The sequence below is a fragment of the Pseudonaja textilis genome, chromosome 1 (assembly GCF_049901715.1).
Source record: "Pseudonaja textilis isolate UNSWEBS1 chromosome 1, rPseTex1.2, whole genome shotgun sequence".
NCBI classification, from domain to species: Eukaryota; Metazoa; Chordata; class Lepidosauria; order Squamata; family Elapidae; genus Pseudonaja; species Pseudonaja textilis.
The window spans coordinates 194,762,165-194,778,636 of NC_141990.1; the positions used below are offsets into that span (position 1 = coordinate 194,762,165).

General features: G+C 37.0%; 2 protein-coding genes across 12 annotated transcripts in view; one reads left to right on the plus strand and one right to left on the minus strand.

Annotated features, from left to right (window-relative positions):
• Positions 1-16,472, plus strand: part of WDSUB1 (WD repeat, sterile alpha motif and U-box domain containing 1) — a 39,438-nt gene that overhangs the window by 13,953 nt on the left and 9,013 nt on the right. For 3 of the 7 annotated variants that reach the window (XM_087920160.1, XM_026697181.2, XM_087920161.1), the window contains exons 10-12: positions 225-365; positions 6,157-6,379; positions 9,930-10,656. In XM_087920160.1, the coding sequence (XP_087776286.1) occupies positions 225-365; positions 6,157-6,335 (320 nt within the window). In that variant the 3' untranslated portion in view covers positions 6,336-6,379; positions 9,930-10,656. Of the gene's footprint in view, positions 1-224; positions 366-6,156; positions 10,657-16,472 lie in introns of those variants that run through there. The other 4 variants (XM_087920159.1, XM_087920158.1, XM_026697184.2 and 1 more) reach the window with 2 other exon arrangements.
• TANC1 (tetratricopeptide repeat, ankyrin repeat and coiled-coil containing 1) overlaps positions 7,556-16,472 on the minus strand; it is a 161,146-nt gene continuing 152,229 nt past the window's right edge. For all 5 annotated transcript variants that reach the window (XM_026697174.2, XM_087920155.1, XM_087920154.1 and 2 more), the window contains 3 exons: positions 12,044-12,190; positions 11,445-11,545; positions 7,556-10,137 (listed from right to left, as the gene is read on the minus strand). In XM_026697174.2, the coding sequence (XP_026552959.1) occupies positions 8,781-10,137; positions 11,445-11,545; positions 12,044-12,190 (1,605 nt within the window). In that variant the 3' untranslated portion in view covers positions 7,556-8,780. The remainder of the gene's footprint in view (positions 10,138-11,444; positions 11,546-12,043; positions 12,191-16,472) is intronic.

Below are 16,472 nucleotides of genomic sequence, written 5' to 3' on the forward strand. Positions count from 1 at the left end.
TTTTTTTCATTTTATATTGTCCCTATTACAGATAGCTTTACATAAAACCATTGTTTGAAGTGTTCTCTCTGCAAATTTAAAAGAGAGACATGATTTTAGCTTGTAATATTTAGGAGAATTACATCAAAAAGAAAATTATTTTACATAATTTGTTAACCGTAGGTTGCCTTGTATTATTTTCCAGTTAGATCTAATCACTGAAGTCTCTAATGTGACTTTTCCAGAATCTCTAGGTCTTCGCAGTAAAGTTTTGCGTAACATTGAGGAGCTCAGGAATGAGATGAAAACTGCCTCTCTAGATATTCCTGATGAATTCCTGTGTCCCATAACCAAAGAACTTATGAAAGAGCCTGTGATTGCTGCAGGTAAGCATTCTGAAGGTAGCTTAGTTTTATTTATTGTTTTGGTAGAGATTTAGTAATGAAGAATATGTGTTTATAAAGCAAGTTCTGTATATTCTTTTTCTATCAATCAAAGGCGCAAGAAAACATTTTTAGTTTTAAGTATCACCATGTTGATTACATTCACAGAAACCAATAGAAATGAACCATAGTATAATCATGATACAGTGAAAGTCTATTAGACAATTTGATATACTATATTATATATGATGGAGGGTGTGTCCTAATAGGTGGCTTTTCTGTGTTCTCATTTGATATGTCCATAACTGGCTGACCAATACTGCATAATGTCCACATTTGTCTTTTCCGAGATGCATGAAGGAGAATCTCATTAAATCTGAAGCAAAATTGTGTGAAGCCAAAAACTGGAGCTTTTCTCATACCTGATTATTATCAGTTTTTAGATTTAGAAATACTCTTCATTCTTTTTAAATGTTGAATTATACAACTTATAACCACAGTGGAGCCCAACATTTATGTTGGTCAGTAAGAAATTTGTTAAGTGAGTTTTGCTCCATTTGACGACTTTTCTTGCCACATTTGTTAAATGATTCACTACAGTTGTTTAATTAGTAACACAGTTGTTAAGTGAACCTGGCTTCCCCATTGACTTTGTTTGTCAGAAAGTTGCAACGAGATCACACGACCCCAGAAAACTGCAACTGTCATAAATGTGAGTCAGTCGTCAAGCATCCAGATGTAAATCATGTGACCATGGGGATGCTGTAATGATTGTAAGTGTGAAAAACGATCCTAAGTCACTTTTTTCAGTGTCATTGTAACTGAATGGTCACTAAGCAAAATGTTGTAAGTCGAGGACTATCTGTATTTTAAATTGACCATTTTGAAAATTCAGGGAGGATTTAATGTTCTCAAATCAATTTCAGTGCCAGCATAATTCAGAGCCTCAGAGACCAACCTATTTGTGGTGGTGTTGAAGATTTCCTGGTTTTAAGAGGTTGTTTGCAAGCTTGCAGTAGAAGTAGTACCACAACTTATGGCAAGGACAGCCAAAGGTTCCCCTTGAATGTTGGCCTTTTCAGTCTGGCTAGAACTCTCTTGCTTGGTCCCCAAATGTATAAACATTCTTTAAAGTGTTTTTTTTAAAGCCTGGATGCTTGGTTTTCACATTTGAGTATGTCATCAAGCCTCAAACCTCCTATTTCAAAGGGGTTTGGATGCGTTTGACTCTTTCATTTAAAATTAAGTCCTTCTTCCCTTCCGTCCTTTTTTCTTTTCCTTTCATTCCTTTCTTTTTTTCTTTCTTCCAACCTATCTCAATCAGTGTCTTTGGAAGGCTTACAGTTCAAAAAATATATTTCAATCAAAATAGTAAAGCATTTTAAAATAATAAAACCAATAGGAACAATAATCATAGAATACACCGACACTTCAGACTTAATAGAATTGCATATAATCTGTGGACATATGATTGTCAATTGAACAGTGATAGGTTTAAATAATGGGTGGAGGTTGCTTTAATCATGTAAACTATCTGTCAACCTAGCTTTTTTAAAGCAGCATCCCTCTGGCAAAGGTTCATGGAATGGCTATCATTCTGTTCAGTTCTCCATTATGTATAAAGTTTGTAAAAACATAGAGGTCACGAGAACATCGGAACGTAGTAGGCATTTTGTAAGGGAACTTACAAATTACAAAGGTGAACTGAGGTAGAAGAGGGGCATTTGGCTGATTTTGTGGCCTGGTGTGGATTCTTGGCCCGGGGGTAGATTGCTTGTTTGCTGAGCACGTAGTCCGAATTTACAGATGTAGCTGACTCAGTAATCAAGTGACTGCTAATGGTTGGAACTGCATTTGTCAGCAAGCGGCTACCCCTCAGGCATCATTCCTAGGAAGAGATCAGGCAACAAGGAGTTTGTGACTAGAGTGAGTTAGCCAGCCAGCAACAGCAGCCAATGAACTTTGCTGGGGAAGAACAAGGCAAACTGAGATCTGACAGAGAAAATGAGGAATATTCTGTGATTATCTGCCAGGAATGCACTGTTTATACTAGAGTGGTACCTTAATTGTGCCTATTGCAAATGGAAACTTGTCTTTTTAATGAAGCATAAGGTAAAAGAATTGGAGGACATCTTCTCTTAAGACACATCGGAGAAGCAAAGTCCAGGATTGCTCAGAGCTTTTCATGAAACAGCTGATTTCCAAGGAGGGGAAGGCACAGAATGTTTGGGACCAGGATGGATAAGAAGGGGGCCACAAAGAGGAATGCTGGAGCGAGCACTTGGTGATATCTAGCAAAGAACAGTGGGCAAACTAGGAATAGGTTTGTCCTCTGGAGCCAGCAGCCAATTTGAACATGTGAAAATGAAAAGCTAGCTACAATTCCTGAGATAATTCAGTTACCCCAGGCTTTCCAAAATAATTGAAAGGACTCTCAACACTGCGTGGATCAACAAAACCAAAAGCTTTTCACTGAGAAACAAAAAAATAGTGTCGGTGTTGATGAAAGGATCACCCTTGCAAGGGTCAGAAGCGGATGTGTGTGGACCAGGCTAGTTATTGTGAGAAGAATGGTGTCTTCTTGGTGCACGTATTTAGGACTTCATGGAAACATTACTGTGGCTCATGCATTCATTCTGGTCACTAGCCATTCCTTCTTATGCATAAGGGAACAAATAAAGAAAAGTATAAAAGCGATGTGAGGGGTTATATCAGATAACCAGTCTACTTGCCAAAATGATAATGGGAGTTTTCAATTATCCTAGTTTCTACTTGGAATTTTACTCTGCCCAAAGTCAGAAATTTAACAAATTTCTTTCCTCTCTTGTTGATAACCTCATTTGTCTGGAGGTGGAAAGCCACAAGACAATCTGTTGTCTTGGACTTGCCTGCTGAAGACTTGCATGCCATTTACACATTGTAATGCACATAACTGGAAAAATGCATCAGATTTGAAATTAAGTTGGATTGCCTCCTATAAGTACACATTTTGACTGTCAGCAGACACAGAGTCAAACTATAGTTTGCTTTGTTGACAGAATGAAGCCTTTGACATTCAACCAGATCATTCTTGGGGGATTAATGATCTGGACAAAGCAAAATCCGGATCATTGCAGTTGATTCGTCTTTTGGCCCAGACAAATACACTGAACTGTTAAAGGAGCTGACTTTATTTCTCTCATAGTTCTCTTCCTCTTGTTGCTCTGCACCTACTCAGTGGGCCTGCCCTGCCTTTCCAGCACCATGAGCCTCCTCACCTACTACTGTTGCTTTAAAAATGATTTCTATCAGTACTTGATATTAAAACAGGATGCTTCATAATTCCTCAGAATATTTAAATAAGTTTCTAAGGATTTAATTTTAGAAATTTGAGAATGATTAATGAATTCTCAGTTTTACAAGTTAAGCATTGCTTTTTTAGCTATTTTATTTTACCCACTGCAGCCTTTGATACCATGCCAAGCTTTATTTTGATACCATGCCAAGCTTTATTTTCAAAGTTATTTCTGATGAAGTAGGAATTAGGAAGATGTGAACCTCCATATTGGTATCTTCCCATTCTATTAAATCAGCAGGCAAGGTATGCTCCAGGTCCCGTCCGCAATGGCGCGCCATCTGGCGTGCCTAGAAAGACTTCATCCTGAAGTTTTCTGGCTTTTCACGGGGCCTTAATGATCTGGTTTTGCCATCAAGCCAGGACTCCTGGTAATATAGGGTGGAGCCAGTTCCTGGTTGTATCAATTGTGGGATGCAGTGAAAGTCTTCTGCTGCTATTTTATGCAATTTATAATTTTGGTTATTGATTTTACTCATTTTTAATTGTTGGCTGCCCAGAGTCATGTGTGTTGGATTGGTGGCCATATGAAATTATAACAAATACAAATCTTCCTGAAAAATAACTATTGTAGCTAAGCACAACGGAAATGGAGACCCCAAATTTGAAAGCCCACATTCTTGATGGAAAGCTATATCTGAATGGAAAAGGAAAGCTATATCTGAATGCAGCATGTGCTAAATTATTTCTTTCTTATTTCAAAAGGAAGGTGAGGGAAAGTAGATTACAAATTTCTAAATTCTTTGGAAAGTCTATGTGACTTAAGTAGGCAACATTCCCTACAAAAATTGGTAGTACATTTATATGCTATTTCTTTTTCTTAGCAGAACTGAATATCACCTAGTAACGTCACAATTTTGTGCTTCTGTTTTATACATGAAGAGCTTAGGACACAAGGGACTCTGTGTAGCAGTTTTGATGATTCCTTTGACAGCTTTGTGATGAGTTTCTGGAAATTAATTTTAAACTCCAGGATTAAAGTAACAGACTCGGCATACTGAGAATTTTAGCTCACTTATAACAAACTAGGAGAGAGTGAGATGTGTTTATCCATCAGTAGAAAATGTTTAGTGACACATTTTTATTCCATCTTTTTGATTTCATGAAAATCAGTTATTTCCAGATGAGAAAATATTCATATTGTCTGATGAATGACTGTATGGTATGAGGTTCAGATATATTTGATTGGAATACAGTATTTTAATTCTTGCAGGGGGGAGGCGGGGGGAGAGGGGATATTTTTGTACTCGTGGGGCTGCCAATGTCAGTGCCTGCTGCTCACGTGAGTGGGGCTATGAGTGCCTGCATCTGGCTCTTACAAAGTGGGGCTGCGAGCATCAGTGCTCACTGCTCGCATGAGTGGAAAAGTGCACATGTGCGCTCACCTGCCACTGGCACATCTTAGCTCCTAATGGGCCACAGCCCGGTAGTAGGCCGCAGCCCAGGGGTTGGGGAACCCTGTTCTAAAGCATTAACACAAAGAGAAATTGAGCCTTTTCTGTTTCTAAAACCTACATTCTGCCCCACAATAGCTATGTAAAATTGAATAATGTTTAAAATACAAGAAAAATATTTTATTTGCAAGTTCCTTCATTATTCCATGCTTATGTTCTTATTTGGCATTATTGAGAATGGGTTTTTATCAAATCTTTGCAATCTCAATTTTTTTTTCAATCCTGCATTTTTTGGGGGGTGGGGCAAAGACTTTGCTTACAATTATAAAAATGTCTTACTAGTACATAAAATTGTAGCCCTTAATGAGGCTGTCATCTGTAAGTATAATACACAGGACTTAGTTTTGAGGGGAGCAGGAAGAGACATGCTTTTCCTGTTTACATACTGCAGGTGAAGAAAATTTCAGTGTGTGAAGGTAACACTTGTACAGTCCGGATCCTGCAAACAGGAATTTAAATTGTCAAGAAAGGCCTTTTCACATAGCAGAGTTCTCAGCAATTGTGGCCCTCCAGTGCATCCATGTATGCATTATGACAGTGCAAAGCTATTTGGATCAGTTCGCCATGCTGGGGCCTTTCAAAAGCTCTGTGTGGCTGCCTCAGGAGCCGCCTCACAGCGTCTGAATATGAATGACTAGTCAAGACAGCACTTCCAGTCTGAATTGCTGCCAAAGCAGCAGGAGCCTTCTGTAAAAGATGTAAAAGACACAACACTTTGTCACTTCAAGCAGTGGCGCTGAATGATTTTGTGTAACATAAAACAGTACTTAATGAAATTTTCTACATTGTATTAATCTTTTACATCTGTGCATTAGTAGATTCTTATTGCGTTAGAGTCAGAGGATGCAGTTACGAAGTTCATACTGATTTCTTCCAAATAATATATGTACATTTGTGTCTATTGATACAAAGTTGATCCATTTCCTATCTGAAGAGACTAGTTTTTGCTTTCAGGTATGATTTATAGAGCACGACTGTTTTCAGGAATGCTTATTTCTTTCTTTAGATGGCTACTCCTATGAGAAAGAAGCAATAGAAAATTGGATAATTAAAAAACGCCGTTCTAGTCCAATGACGAATCTCCCTCTTCAGAGACTTTTACTTACCCCAAACCGAGCACTAAAAATGGCTATTAATCGCTGGTTGGAAACTCAGCCAAAATATAATGAAAAGCAAGCACCTTAAAGACTGTCACCTTTTTTTCCAAATTAGAGGAAATGAATCTAAAGGTATGTAAAACATTTCAATAGTGAGCTGCTTCCTGTTGATACGGTGCACCTTTTTTTAAACCATGGGTTAATTGATAACATTATCTCAAATAATTTAACAAATGTCAGCTATTGAGTGTTACAAATGATTTTAAGTGTCTGTTATTGAATGAAATCATGGCTGCAGTGATATTTATATTAAAATGGATTCCATTGACGTAGGACTTGGTTTTGATTAAGTATGCATGGGTTAGAAAGTAAGTTTTATTAATTTCAAGACAGTATATAGCTTGTAATAGATTATGCTCTGCAGTAAGTTATTTAGCAACCAGCCAAGTAATGATGTGACTTTTCCTAGATTTCGATATCAGAGCTTGCCAAAAACTCCTGGGCTGAGCCCATAGTAGACCAGAAATAAAGAATTGAGGCCAGGGAGATGCACGTTTTTCTATCCCTGTCCTGGATCTCTAAGTGTACATATTTATGTTCCTGTTTATTCCAAAGAATGTGGGAACACCATGGCCCTGACAGAGAGCAACAGGTACTTAGATCTTTGGGATCAAAAGCCTTCTTGCTCAGCCTTCTTCCAAATACCTTGTGAAATGGGTCTGGGGTCATGTTTGGTTGAGCTCAGAAAGAGCTAGTACAAGGAGCAAGAATCTGAAGTTAGTTTTCCAGTTCTCAGATTTCCTAGGACTCTTTATCAAGTTGACATGACCATGTGCTGTTAGATTTTGCATGACCTGGTGTTAACAGCAGAATTATTGCCCTGAAACCATGTTCCTTTTATTAAATGTGTTACAAACGACCCTTGTCTTCAGAGGACTATGATCAAGAATGAAGTGAAAAACTTCCCAGACTATGCAGTTTAACTAAAAGGGCATCTCACGACCAATTATATACTTTGTACAACTGCAATACATTCCTATTTCAGTGCCTTTCTAGATGTGTAGCCTAGATAGAAAGTTGACAATTCAACCAAAGTTGTGGCATGGAATAATTGTCAACTTATTGGAGACCAGCTGTTGAGTTCATCTACAAATATTAAACACTCACTTGGGTTCCAACAATTTTTGGAAGAGAGAAGTAATCTATGCAGATTGTTCATATATTTTACATTTGAAATGGATCCTAATTAAGCTTGCATTAATGATGACCTCAGCGTTGTGCTGTAAAACTACACTACTGAACCAGAAACTATATTAATAATCTTTTATTTAATAAGAGAAAAATACAGTAGCTGTGCAAAAAATAGATCTACAGAACAAGAGAATAAGATTGTACAAATACCAAGATAAACAATAAATAAGCTACAGAATAGATTAAGTCATTCCAAAACAGACTTTTTAATGCTTTTTTTAAAAAAATGTGTGAAGTTGTTATAATGTAACATATATTCTGTACATATGGAAATAAATTTGTTAAAGGGACTACAGAATTTTCCAGCTTATACAACCAGCCTTTATTACTTACAGGAGCATCCTTACAAATGTGCCTCTTCAAGAACAATTTGTAATTTAAATAGATATTTCCTACTGCATACTGAGGAAAGTATCAATGGCCTTTATGTAAGCTTCTCCCTCAGATAGATATTAGATGTTCTATAAAAAATACTCTATGACCTGTATTTCTCTTTGTTTTTCTGATATAACACCTCAAAAGATGTTTAGATAAACTATGTAAAGTGCTGATTGTATGTTGTTAACTTGTCATATGAGTCAGTGCAATAACAAAGATGTTGAATAAAATGCATGCAAAATTTTACTTCTTGCCTCGCAATAATGATAGACAGCCTCAGTTGCATGGAATAAAATATCACTGCTGAAATATTTGTAAAGATGATACATTTGCCAGGTTTATAAAAGTGGGAGAATAACAGTCAAATCTTCCTTCTAAGAAAATACTCATTGACAAAAGTAAAGGTTCTGTGGGTTCCATCCTCTGGAACCAATAAATCAAATTTAAACAATAAACAATATACATGACCGAACAAAGTGAGTTTTACAACACAATCCTATAGTCTGAGAAGTAAATTATATTTATGTTCATTGAGACTTAGTCCCCAGTGACTGTATATACCACTGCAGCTTCAGGACTGCAGATTTTTAAAGTACATTTTTTTTTTTAAAAAAAAAGAAAAATTAGTTTGCTATACTGCCACAGGCTGCGTAAATCCGAACTTGCAAAGATTGGCATAATTGATGGAACTTTTCAACTGTGTTAAGAAATACCTTAAGAACCTATTTAAAAAAAAAACGACAATAGGATAGCTGGGTTAATGTTCATATTGCAGCTATAAGATCACATTTTTGTGATACACTCCCTAAAATATGAATAATAGCAGTAACCTATATGCCACTATTGCAATATGTGTTACAGCCAAAAGCTCATCCCTGTTATTAATTTGCAACAGAACAGTGGCTCATACATTAGATTCTACAAAAGATCGCTTTGGTTTTGCAGAAGTGATGTGACTGGAATGAATGTCTTTGCTTAGCTGAGAATGCTGTTTGGAAAGAGCTTCCTGATATAAATGAGCCACCGGCTTACCTATCCTGTTATCTTGAGGACCGGCAGATGCTTGGTGCCTTAATTCCTCCAGTTCTTTAGATTGAGTTCCATTTTGGAGATTGTCTCCTATTATTAGGGAAGAGGGAGAGAAAGATAAACCCTGATGTGCAGAGTTGCTTGCTGGTTTGGAAGAAAACTCACAGCTTGCAGATAAAGCTGTCCCAGAACTCTTCAGGACCCCTTCTGTAGCTTGGCTGTGCCAACTGCGATTTGAGGGGTTCATCTGCTGCTGTTGGAAGCGTACAGTTTTATCCATGATCCCCATGAACGGAATACTGCGGGACCGGTGTTCGGCTGAACCACTCGGACCAAGCCCAGCTTTGTTCTCCTTGAGTCGAGTGTCGAGATTTTGTCCTGCCATGCATTCAGAAAAGCTGCTGCTAGATGACAAACTGCTTGTTGAGCTGGAAGGTGCCATGTTGACAGAAAGTAAACTGGCGCTACTTGGCTGCCTTAATTCACCAGTTCCTTGACTTAATGGAGGAGGAGGATACACCGCCAGCTTCTCATGTGTCTTGGACTTACTCATGAAAGATCCTTTGTCACCATGCTGCTGCAAGTAGGGAACCTGGCCAGCTGCTAATCTTTCATTGAAAAGTGCACAGGTACCGCCTGCTGATACTGTGTGTGCCCCATGCTGTGCTTTATTGTTCGGAGTCATATGGTGCCTGGAAGTGGCAGGGCTTGAAGGAAGATACTGAAGGTGCTGAATCTTTGTGCCAGACTGGCTAGAACTAAGTCTTGCCCCAGCCTGGGCAGAATTCAGATGCTGACTGGTTTTTACTATCTGAGCTTGTTTCGTGGACTGCACAGACAAGCCAGGCTCTCGCAAGTATGCACTGCCAGCTCTGTTTGGAGGAGATACAGGCCTAAATTTCTGCTGGGTACCTTCCTGAGGGTTTCTGCTACAAGATAAAGAAGCCTGGGAAAGTGGCAATCTTGGCCTAGCTGGACCAGGTTCCTGTTCACACAAAAACTCTTCCTCTTTTATCTCTTCCAGGCTGAAGTGATCCTGCACAAGTACTTCACCCTCATAGTCAGAGTCATTGCTCTGCTGCATCGCCTGAAAACACTGCTGCTTTTGTTGCTGCGTTCTCTGGAGCTGTTTGCACTCCTCTTCAACTCGAGCTAGCAGTCTCTTGATTTCTTGGTTTCCAGGGCACAACTTTATGGCTTCCCGCAGATCTGTGAGGGCTGCCTGAAATTGCCTGGAAGAAAGGAAATCCAAAAAACAATGGGTTCGACACATTCCTCTTTTCGGTACAACAAGCCACAGTATATATATTTTGGCAGTTCTTTATATATATTTCATAACCCCACTTGTAAATCCCTTCCAAGAGTACCATGATAAGCTCCTGGCCTTATTTCCCAAAGCAGTTTCAAAAAAAGCAATCCCTTGTCAAAAATGCCCTTAGCAATAAAACCGTTTTCATGAAAGCGGCTTCTTTTCTGCAATGGGCTTTCTTCTGAAGGAGATAAAGGACATTGTGTATAATCCAGAATGGTCCTGAGGAGTCTGGAAAGGTTCCTCTGCAGAACTGTGTGTCTTCCCTTAACATTGTATTCTTAAGTCATATGCACATCTGTGTACATTTCATACTATGGTAAGTTTTGGATGTGCTACAATATGCATCTAGAGAGCATGCAAAAATGTAAAATAGTAAAAAGTTTTATGTTGATGAATGGTGTAAAAATAAATTTGATATATTAAATAAAGATAAGATAAATAACTTGGTAAATGTTCTCTTATGTCAGCGACAAAACAGTATAATCTGCTACTTCCAAATATAGGAACAATAGGCCTCAAAACTCTTTTAAAAAATTACTGACAAAGAACAATAGAAAACCTAACCTAGTAAATTAAATAAATGTGGAATAATAGTTATGCTTTAACATAATTTTCTGTTATTACCTTTAAATGGTATTTGTTATCTTGGCCTCATCCAGTTTTTAAAATGTGGCTCCTGACTCAAAAAAGCTAATGTACTGCTGTTTTAGACAGAGCGCCCAGTCCAAAAAAATGTATCTCAGTTTGGAAAGGAAATAAATACACATAACCAAGCCTTGCTTTTAGCAAAGCATTATGTTTTCTCCTCTTTTTAGAAAATTATACCAAAAAGGGTGATAGTAAGGCTGTTTCCATATATATTGCACATCCCAATATTTTCAATTTCGTTGAAGTCAGTGTTTGATTATGGCATTTAAGGAGGTGATTTTAGCCATTTTTTGTGCTCCTTCCAAAAATATCCCAATTAATTTTTTCCTCATAATACTGTAAGTGTCAGTTAACAGTTTTTCTGTTCAGTTACACAGACCATCATGGTACCCCACTAAGACTGGAAATTCTGCCAGCATAAACAAACAAAAGTAACACAAAATATCCATTAACAGCTTGGAAACCAGTAGAAAACTTCTCAGTCTTTTGTCAAAATGTAATATTGAAGGCCGTATCATCATTCTTACACATTTTTTTTAAAATATTACCAAAATATTATTGCAAAAGGGCTTTAAGTACCTGCTGTTCCTCTTGGCTCTTGCCCTAGCATAATATGCTTCATAGGATGTGGGTTTGAGGTCAAGGGCCTTGGTAGCAAATTCCTCTGCCATGCCAAAATCCTGCCAAAAATAACAGTGCAGAAATTAATGTAACCATTTGACTGAGGAGTATCTGCTTAGATAACCTCAAGACATCTTCCTAATCCCACTTCTGAATCTGTTTGTGATCCATCTATACCTGAGATACAGATGATTGCCATGAATTGAAGATGTGGGTACCCAAATTGCTTTCAGAAATACCTTGATGTCTGAAAGATCAGACATTGTAAAAGATGTCTGAAAAGATATGCAAGCAGTCACACTTAAACACTGTCCAGAACACATGGTGCCCTCCCTCATCCCCCACCCAATTTAAACAATACTAAAAGAGCCAAAACTTTCAAAAACTTTATGTTCTTGGATGAAACTGTAAGTCATTACAAATGGTTTTTTTTTTTTTAAGGCAATTGTCCATTATCCAAAAAAGCTGCTGATTTAGTATTATCTAAACTGGCACTTCCGCCCAGAATTATTTTCTGCAAGTCATACCATGCGGGAAAAACTTGGAAAGGAGCTTACATTAGTTTTTCTGCGACATCTTGATAAATTCAGGTATAAGGAAACCCTGAGTTCATTGAAAGCTTTCATTTCTTCTCCAAAACTCTCTCGAGGAAACTTCCTTAAGGCATACTGATACCGCTGTGCTGCCTCTTTCATCTTCCCTTTCTGCAGATCAAACCACAGAACAATAATATTTCATTGCTGAAAGTGTTTTCAACTTTAAAATAAACTGGTAGTCCAGTGGGCATCATTAAAGACTAAAAAAAAGGTTGACTTCCGGTTTGAAGGGCTTCGGCGACAGACAGAAATCCACGATCATGCGCGGTTTCTGTCTGGGCTAGCCACTGGAGCGCCCCGAGCCAGTTGGTTTCGGGGCTAAGCCACCCCATAGAGGTGGTGAAGAGGGGGGAGACCGCCAGCAGGGTTGAGGAAAGACGCATCTGTCCTCTTCAGCTGACCATTACTCCCTTTCCCAAAGGCGGTTGTAGCGGTGGTCAGAAATGGCCAGAACGCAACCGGAAAAGAATGTGCAGGAGGAAGATAAGAAGTGAAAGTTTTGGCTGACCGGGTTAAATTGTAAAAGCAACAACCAAGGTACCCTGGAATTTAAACTTACAAAAATAACATCGCTCCCAAAAAAGTCGGAAGCAGCGAAGGAAAGTGAAAAGGGAAAGGTTTGGCTTTTTTATTTCTTCTCTCTCTTTCCCTATACTGACAACTAAGAGACTTAAATAAGAAATCGGAAAATTCCGCTTTGACATCAATAGGCAATTAAGCTGAAAATAAAACAAAATGCCAAAGGGATAATAAAGATTTCTGGACATTAAAATTTTTCTTTTTCATAAGCAGGTAGGGAGAGAAAAAGAATAAGGGCAGGATCTGGAAGAGGGAGGAGTCTGCCTGGAATTAAAAAGTATCTACAGTAAAACTTCAACAAGACTTCTAAAAGATACATTTTAACTGAAACTTTGCAACTAAATAGTAACCCCAGGAAGAGAAAGTGAAAAAAAAGAGCAAAAAAGAAACAGCTTGCGTGTATTTGGATTATTTGGTGATATTTGGATTCTTGGTTATTATGTTTGAATGACTAAAATCAATTGGGTGATTGTTAAAAAATTTATACAATGGCACCACTTCTGGATGAATTGAAAATGGAACTTAAAAAGTACAAAGAAGATGCACAAGAAGGGAAGGGTTCTTTTGGCTTCGTTTTTCAATTCTTAGAAATGGAGATTTGGAACTACGAGAAACAACAAGAAACGCCTGCAAAACAAGAAGACTGGGACAAAGAAGAAGCCATCTTTAATGAACAAGCAATTTTATGTGGGGAAGAAAAAGGAAAGGGAGAAAAGAGAATGGAGAATTTAAGACTTAAAAAAAACAACCAAAGAAAAGAAATATAATTCAAAAAATAAGTATAATACTGGAAAGCAACAGAAAAGGGGAATGCAGAAGAGAGAAATAGAGGTAGAGAGACAAGGGGGTAAAAAGGGGAGAGAGAAGAAGAGAGGGAAGAAGGAAAGGAAAAGGAGTTACAAAGGACCGGAGCAAGATATAGAGAAACAGGACCTATTTAGAGATAATGGGTGAAAATCTAACTGAAAAGGGGATTCTGTAAAGGTACATAAGATTGTATTGTTATATTAGCAATAGAAATAACTTTAGAAAATTGGAAATAACATATGATTAAAATGAGGGATAAAATAGTGTAATTTATTGAAATGTTTGTGAATAAAATAAGTGAAATAAAATAAATGAGAAAATTGAATTAGGAAGGAACGGGAACATTTTAATTAGTTAATCTTTTTTAAAATATAAGTGAAAGGGGGGGTTAACTATGCAAAGCTTATAATTGTTCCCATAGAAGTATGATATTTAATTGAAAAGTAATGTTAAATATGTTAAGACTTTAATGGATATTAATATTAATGATAGAATTGAATTGGAATGGAATGTTGTTTTAATTATATACATTTATAATTTTTTCTTTTTTTAAGAATACAGTGTGTATTTTAAGAATGTACCAAGCAGAATCCGAATGGAAGTTATGTATTATATTGAACGTTACAACTTTAGGGAAAAGATATAAAGGCGTCATACTCCAATCAGTAACTACAGGAGAAATTTTGTTTAATGAGAAAAGGTAATAGATAATTGAAACAGGACAGACAAAAAAATATAAATACAATGATTTGAATTGAGATAATTAAAATAAAATTGAGAAAATTAAAAGAGGGGAGAAGCTATGCAGAAAATGTAAAATAGTAATAAGATATGGAATAGAATATAAAAATGAGCATGAAACTGAATTTGTGTCTGTACAAAGAAATGTAACCTGGGATTACGCTACTTTCAAAAAAGATGTTTTATTTGTATTTTTTTTCTCTTTGTGAAAACTCAAATAAAATTTACAAAAAAAACCCTAAAAAAGGTTGATTTTTCTTGATAAACAGTTTGTACTTCACATATTTTACTAAAAATAATTTTTACTGGATAATATAGACTTGGAATTTCATGGAGATTGTTTGAGGAATACTTGCATGCTTACTTTCAGGGCCTATTTATGTGAGTCTGCTGTGATATGATAGGGACCACAAAGATTTTTTTAAAAACTAATTAAATCTGAAACTCCATTCTGTATCTTAATGAACCTGGGTTGTTTAAAAATATTTTAAACAATACCCTATGTAAATGTGTAACATCTTACCAATCAGTTTAAAAATTATGAAGCTATTTCATTTTGGAAGCTAACTAGATTTCAACAATAATGATCTTTTACATCAGGTACGGAAGCAAATAATATAGTTGATGAAACCTAACTATATTTGCTTCATACCTGAACTAAATACATGGGAGTGCTTTGAATATTCTTTGAAAAACAAGTTATATCTGTAATAAAGACAATATTTTTTCATTTACAGGTATTTTTCTGTTTTAACATGTATATTTGTAAAGAGAAAAAGATTATACAATACAAAATAGTGTAATTCAGAGCTACAAAGCTATGAGTAAACTACACTGCTAAATTGAATTATGCATGGATTTTATCAACTTTAGAGATATTTCAGAAGGAAGCGTGCAGAGTAGTAACTGTATATTTAGATAATATTTATGAATCATTAAAGGATATCTTTATACGTAAACCCACTTAAATCAAAATTAATTAACACATAAGGCAGATTCACAAATGATAGTTCTATAAAAAGAATGAGAAAGTAGGGAGTGATCAGGTGCAATTCCATAAATCTCATTAAAATACAATCTTTCAACTTGCATCTTAACTTTTACTTGAAAGTCATTTAATTAATTTAAACTTAAGTTATCATACTGATTTTTTTTTTAAATGAACAGAAAGACATCCAATATATTTTAACTACTAATATAACCCTAATATGCCTTACATCTGGACATAATTCAGATTTATTTGTGCCTCTTAACTTTGGCAATTTTACAAAATGCGTAGACTTCAAAAACACAAAATATGCTATCTGGAGAATTCTGGGAGTTGAAGTCCATGCCTCTTAAAGTTGGTTGAGAAACACTTATACAGATACTGAACTTAAGGCAAGCCTTGCTGTGCACTGTGATTCAAATAGAACTGTGCATTGTTTTGAATGTGGAAAAAGGCCATTTCAAAGCACATTGGCGCATGTGCAGCATCACTTGGCAACTCCTTAAACCAACACCAACATTTCCTGGGATCATGTTGTAGCTGCAGAAGGCAGCTGCTGATGGCTGTTAGCTGTGAAGTACTCCCCCCTTTCTCTCTTGGTTTTATTCATCACACACAAAGGCCTGTGCAAATTATGGTTCTGGAACATTCTAAAAGCTTAGCTTTATCATTATATCAACCTTTAGCATTTCAATTTACTGAGCTGAGTTCCAAAGGCTACTCCTTGGCCAGGGCTTTTAACTCCTTTTGGAAGTGTTGTAAAACGACATAAGTCTTGTTAACGAGAAATGGATTTCCATCAGGAAGAATCCTGTGCACCTTAAAACATAGCTCTTGGTTCCCTATGCTCTCATTTAAAAACAAATGCTTGAAGGCAGGGGTGTCAAACTCACATCGTCATGGTGGCGTCACGTGACTATCGGGACTTTCCCCCCCCTTCGCTAAACAGGGCATGGACGTGGCCAGCTTGTGACGCATCCGGCCTGCAGGCCAGAGTTTGACAGCCCTGCTTTAAGGCATCAACGGGATTTTTTTACCCTTCATCCTCAAACTGGCTTCGTGTAATTATCTAGATTGGTTCGACCTCTCTTGCTAGTTCTTTAAAGTCCCTTGTGCTAGTGAACCATACACAGAACTTGGCAGTCATAGCTCCATATCTAAAAATGAAATTGAGAGGAAAGGAGAGGCGAAATCTCGCAAAAGCTTGCATCTCTGGTTCTCTTTTCTCAGAGTGGGCAGAGATCAATTATCACAGGGTCCAGGGTGTCCCTCCAC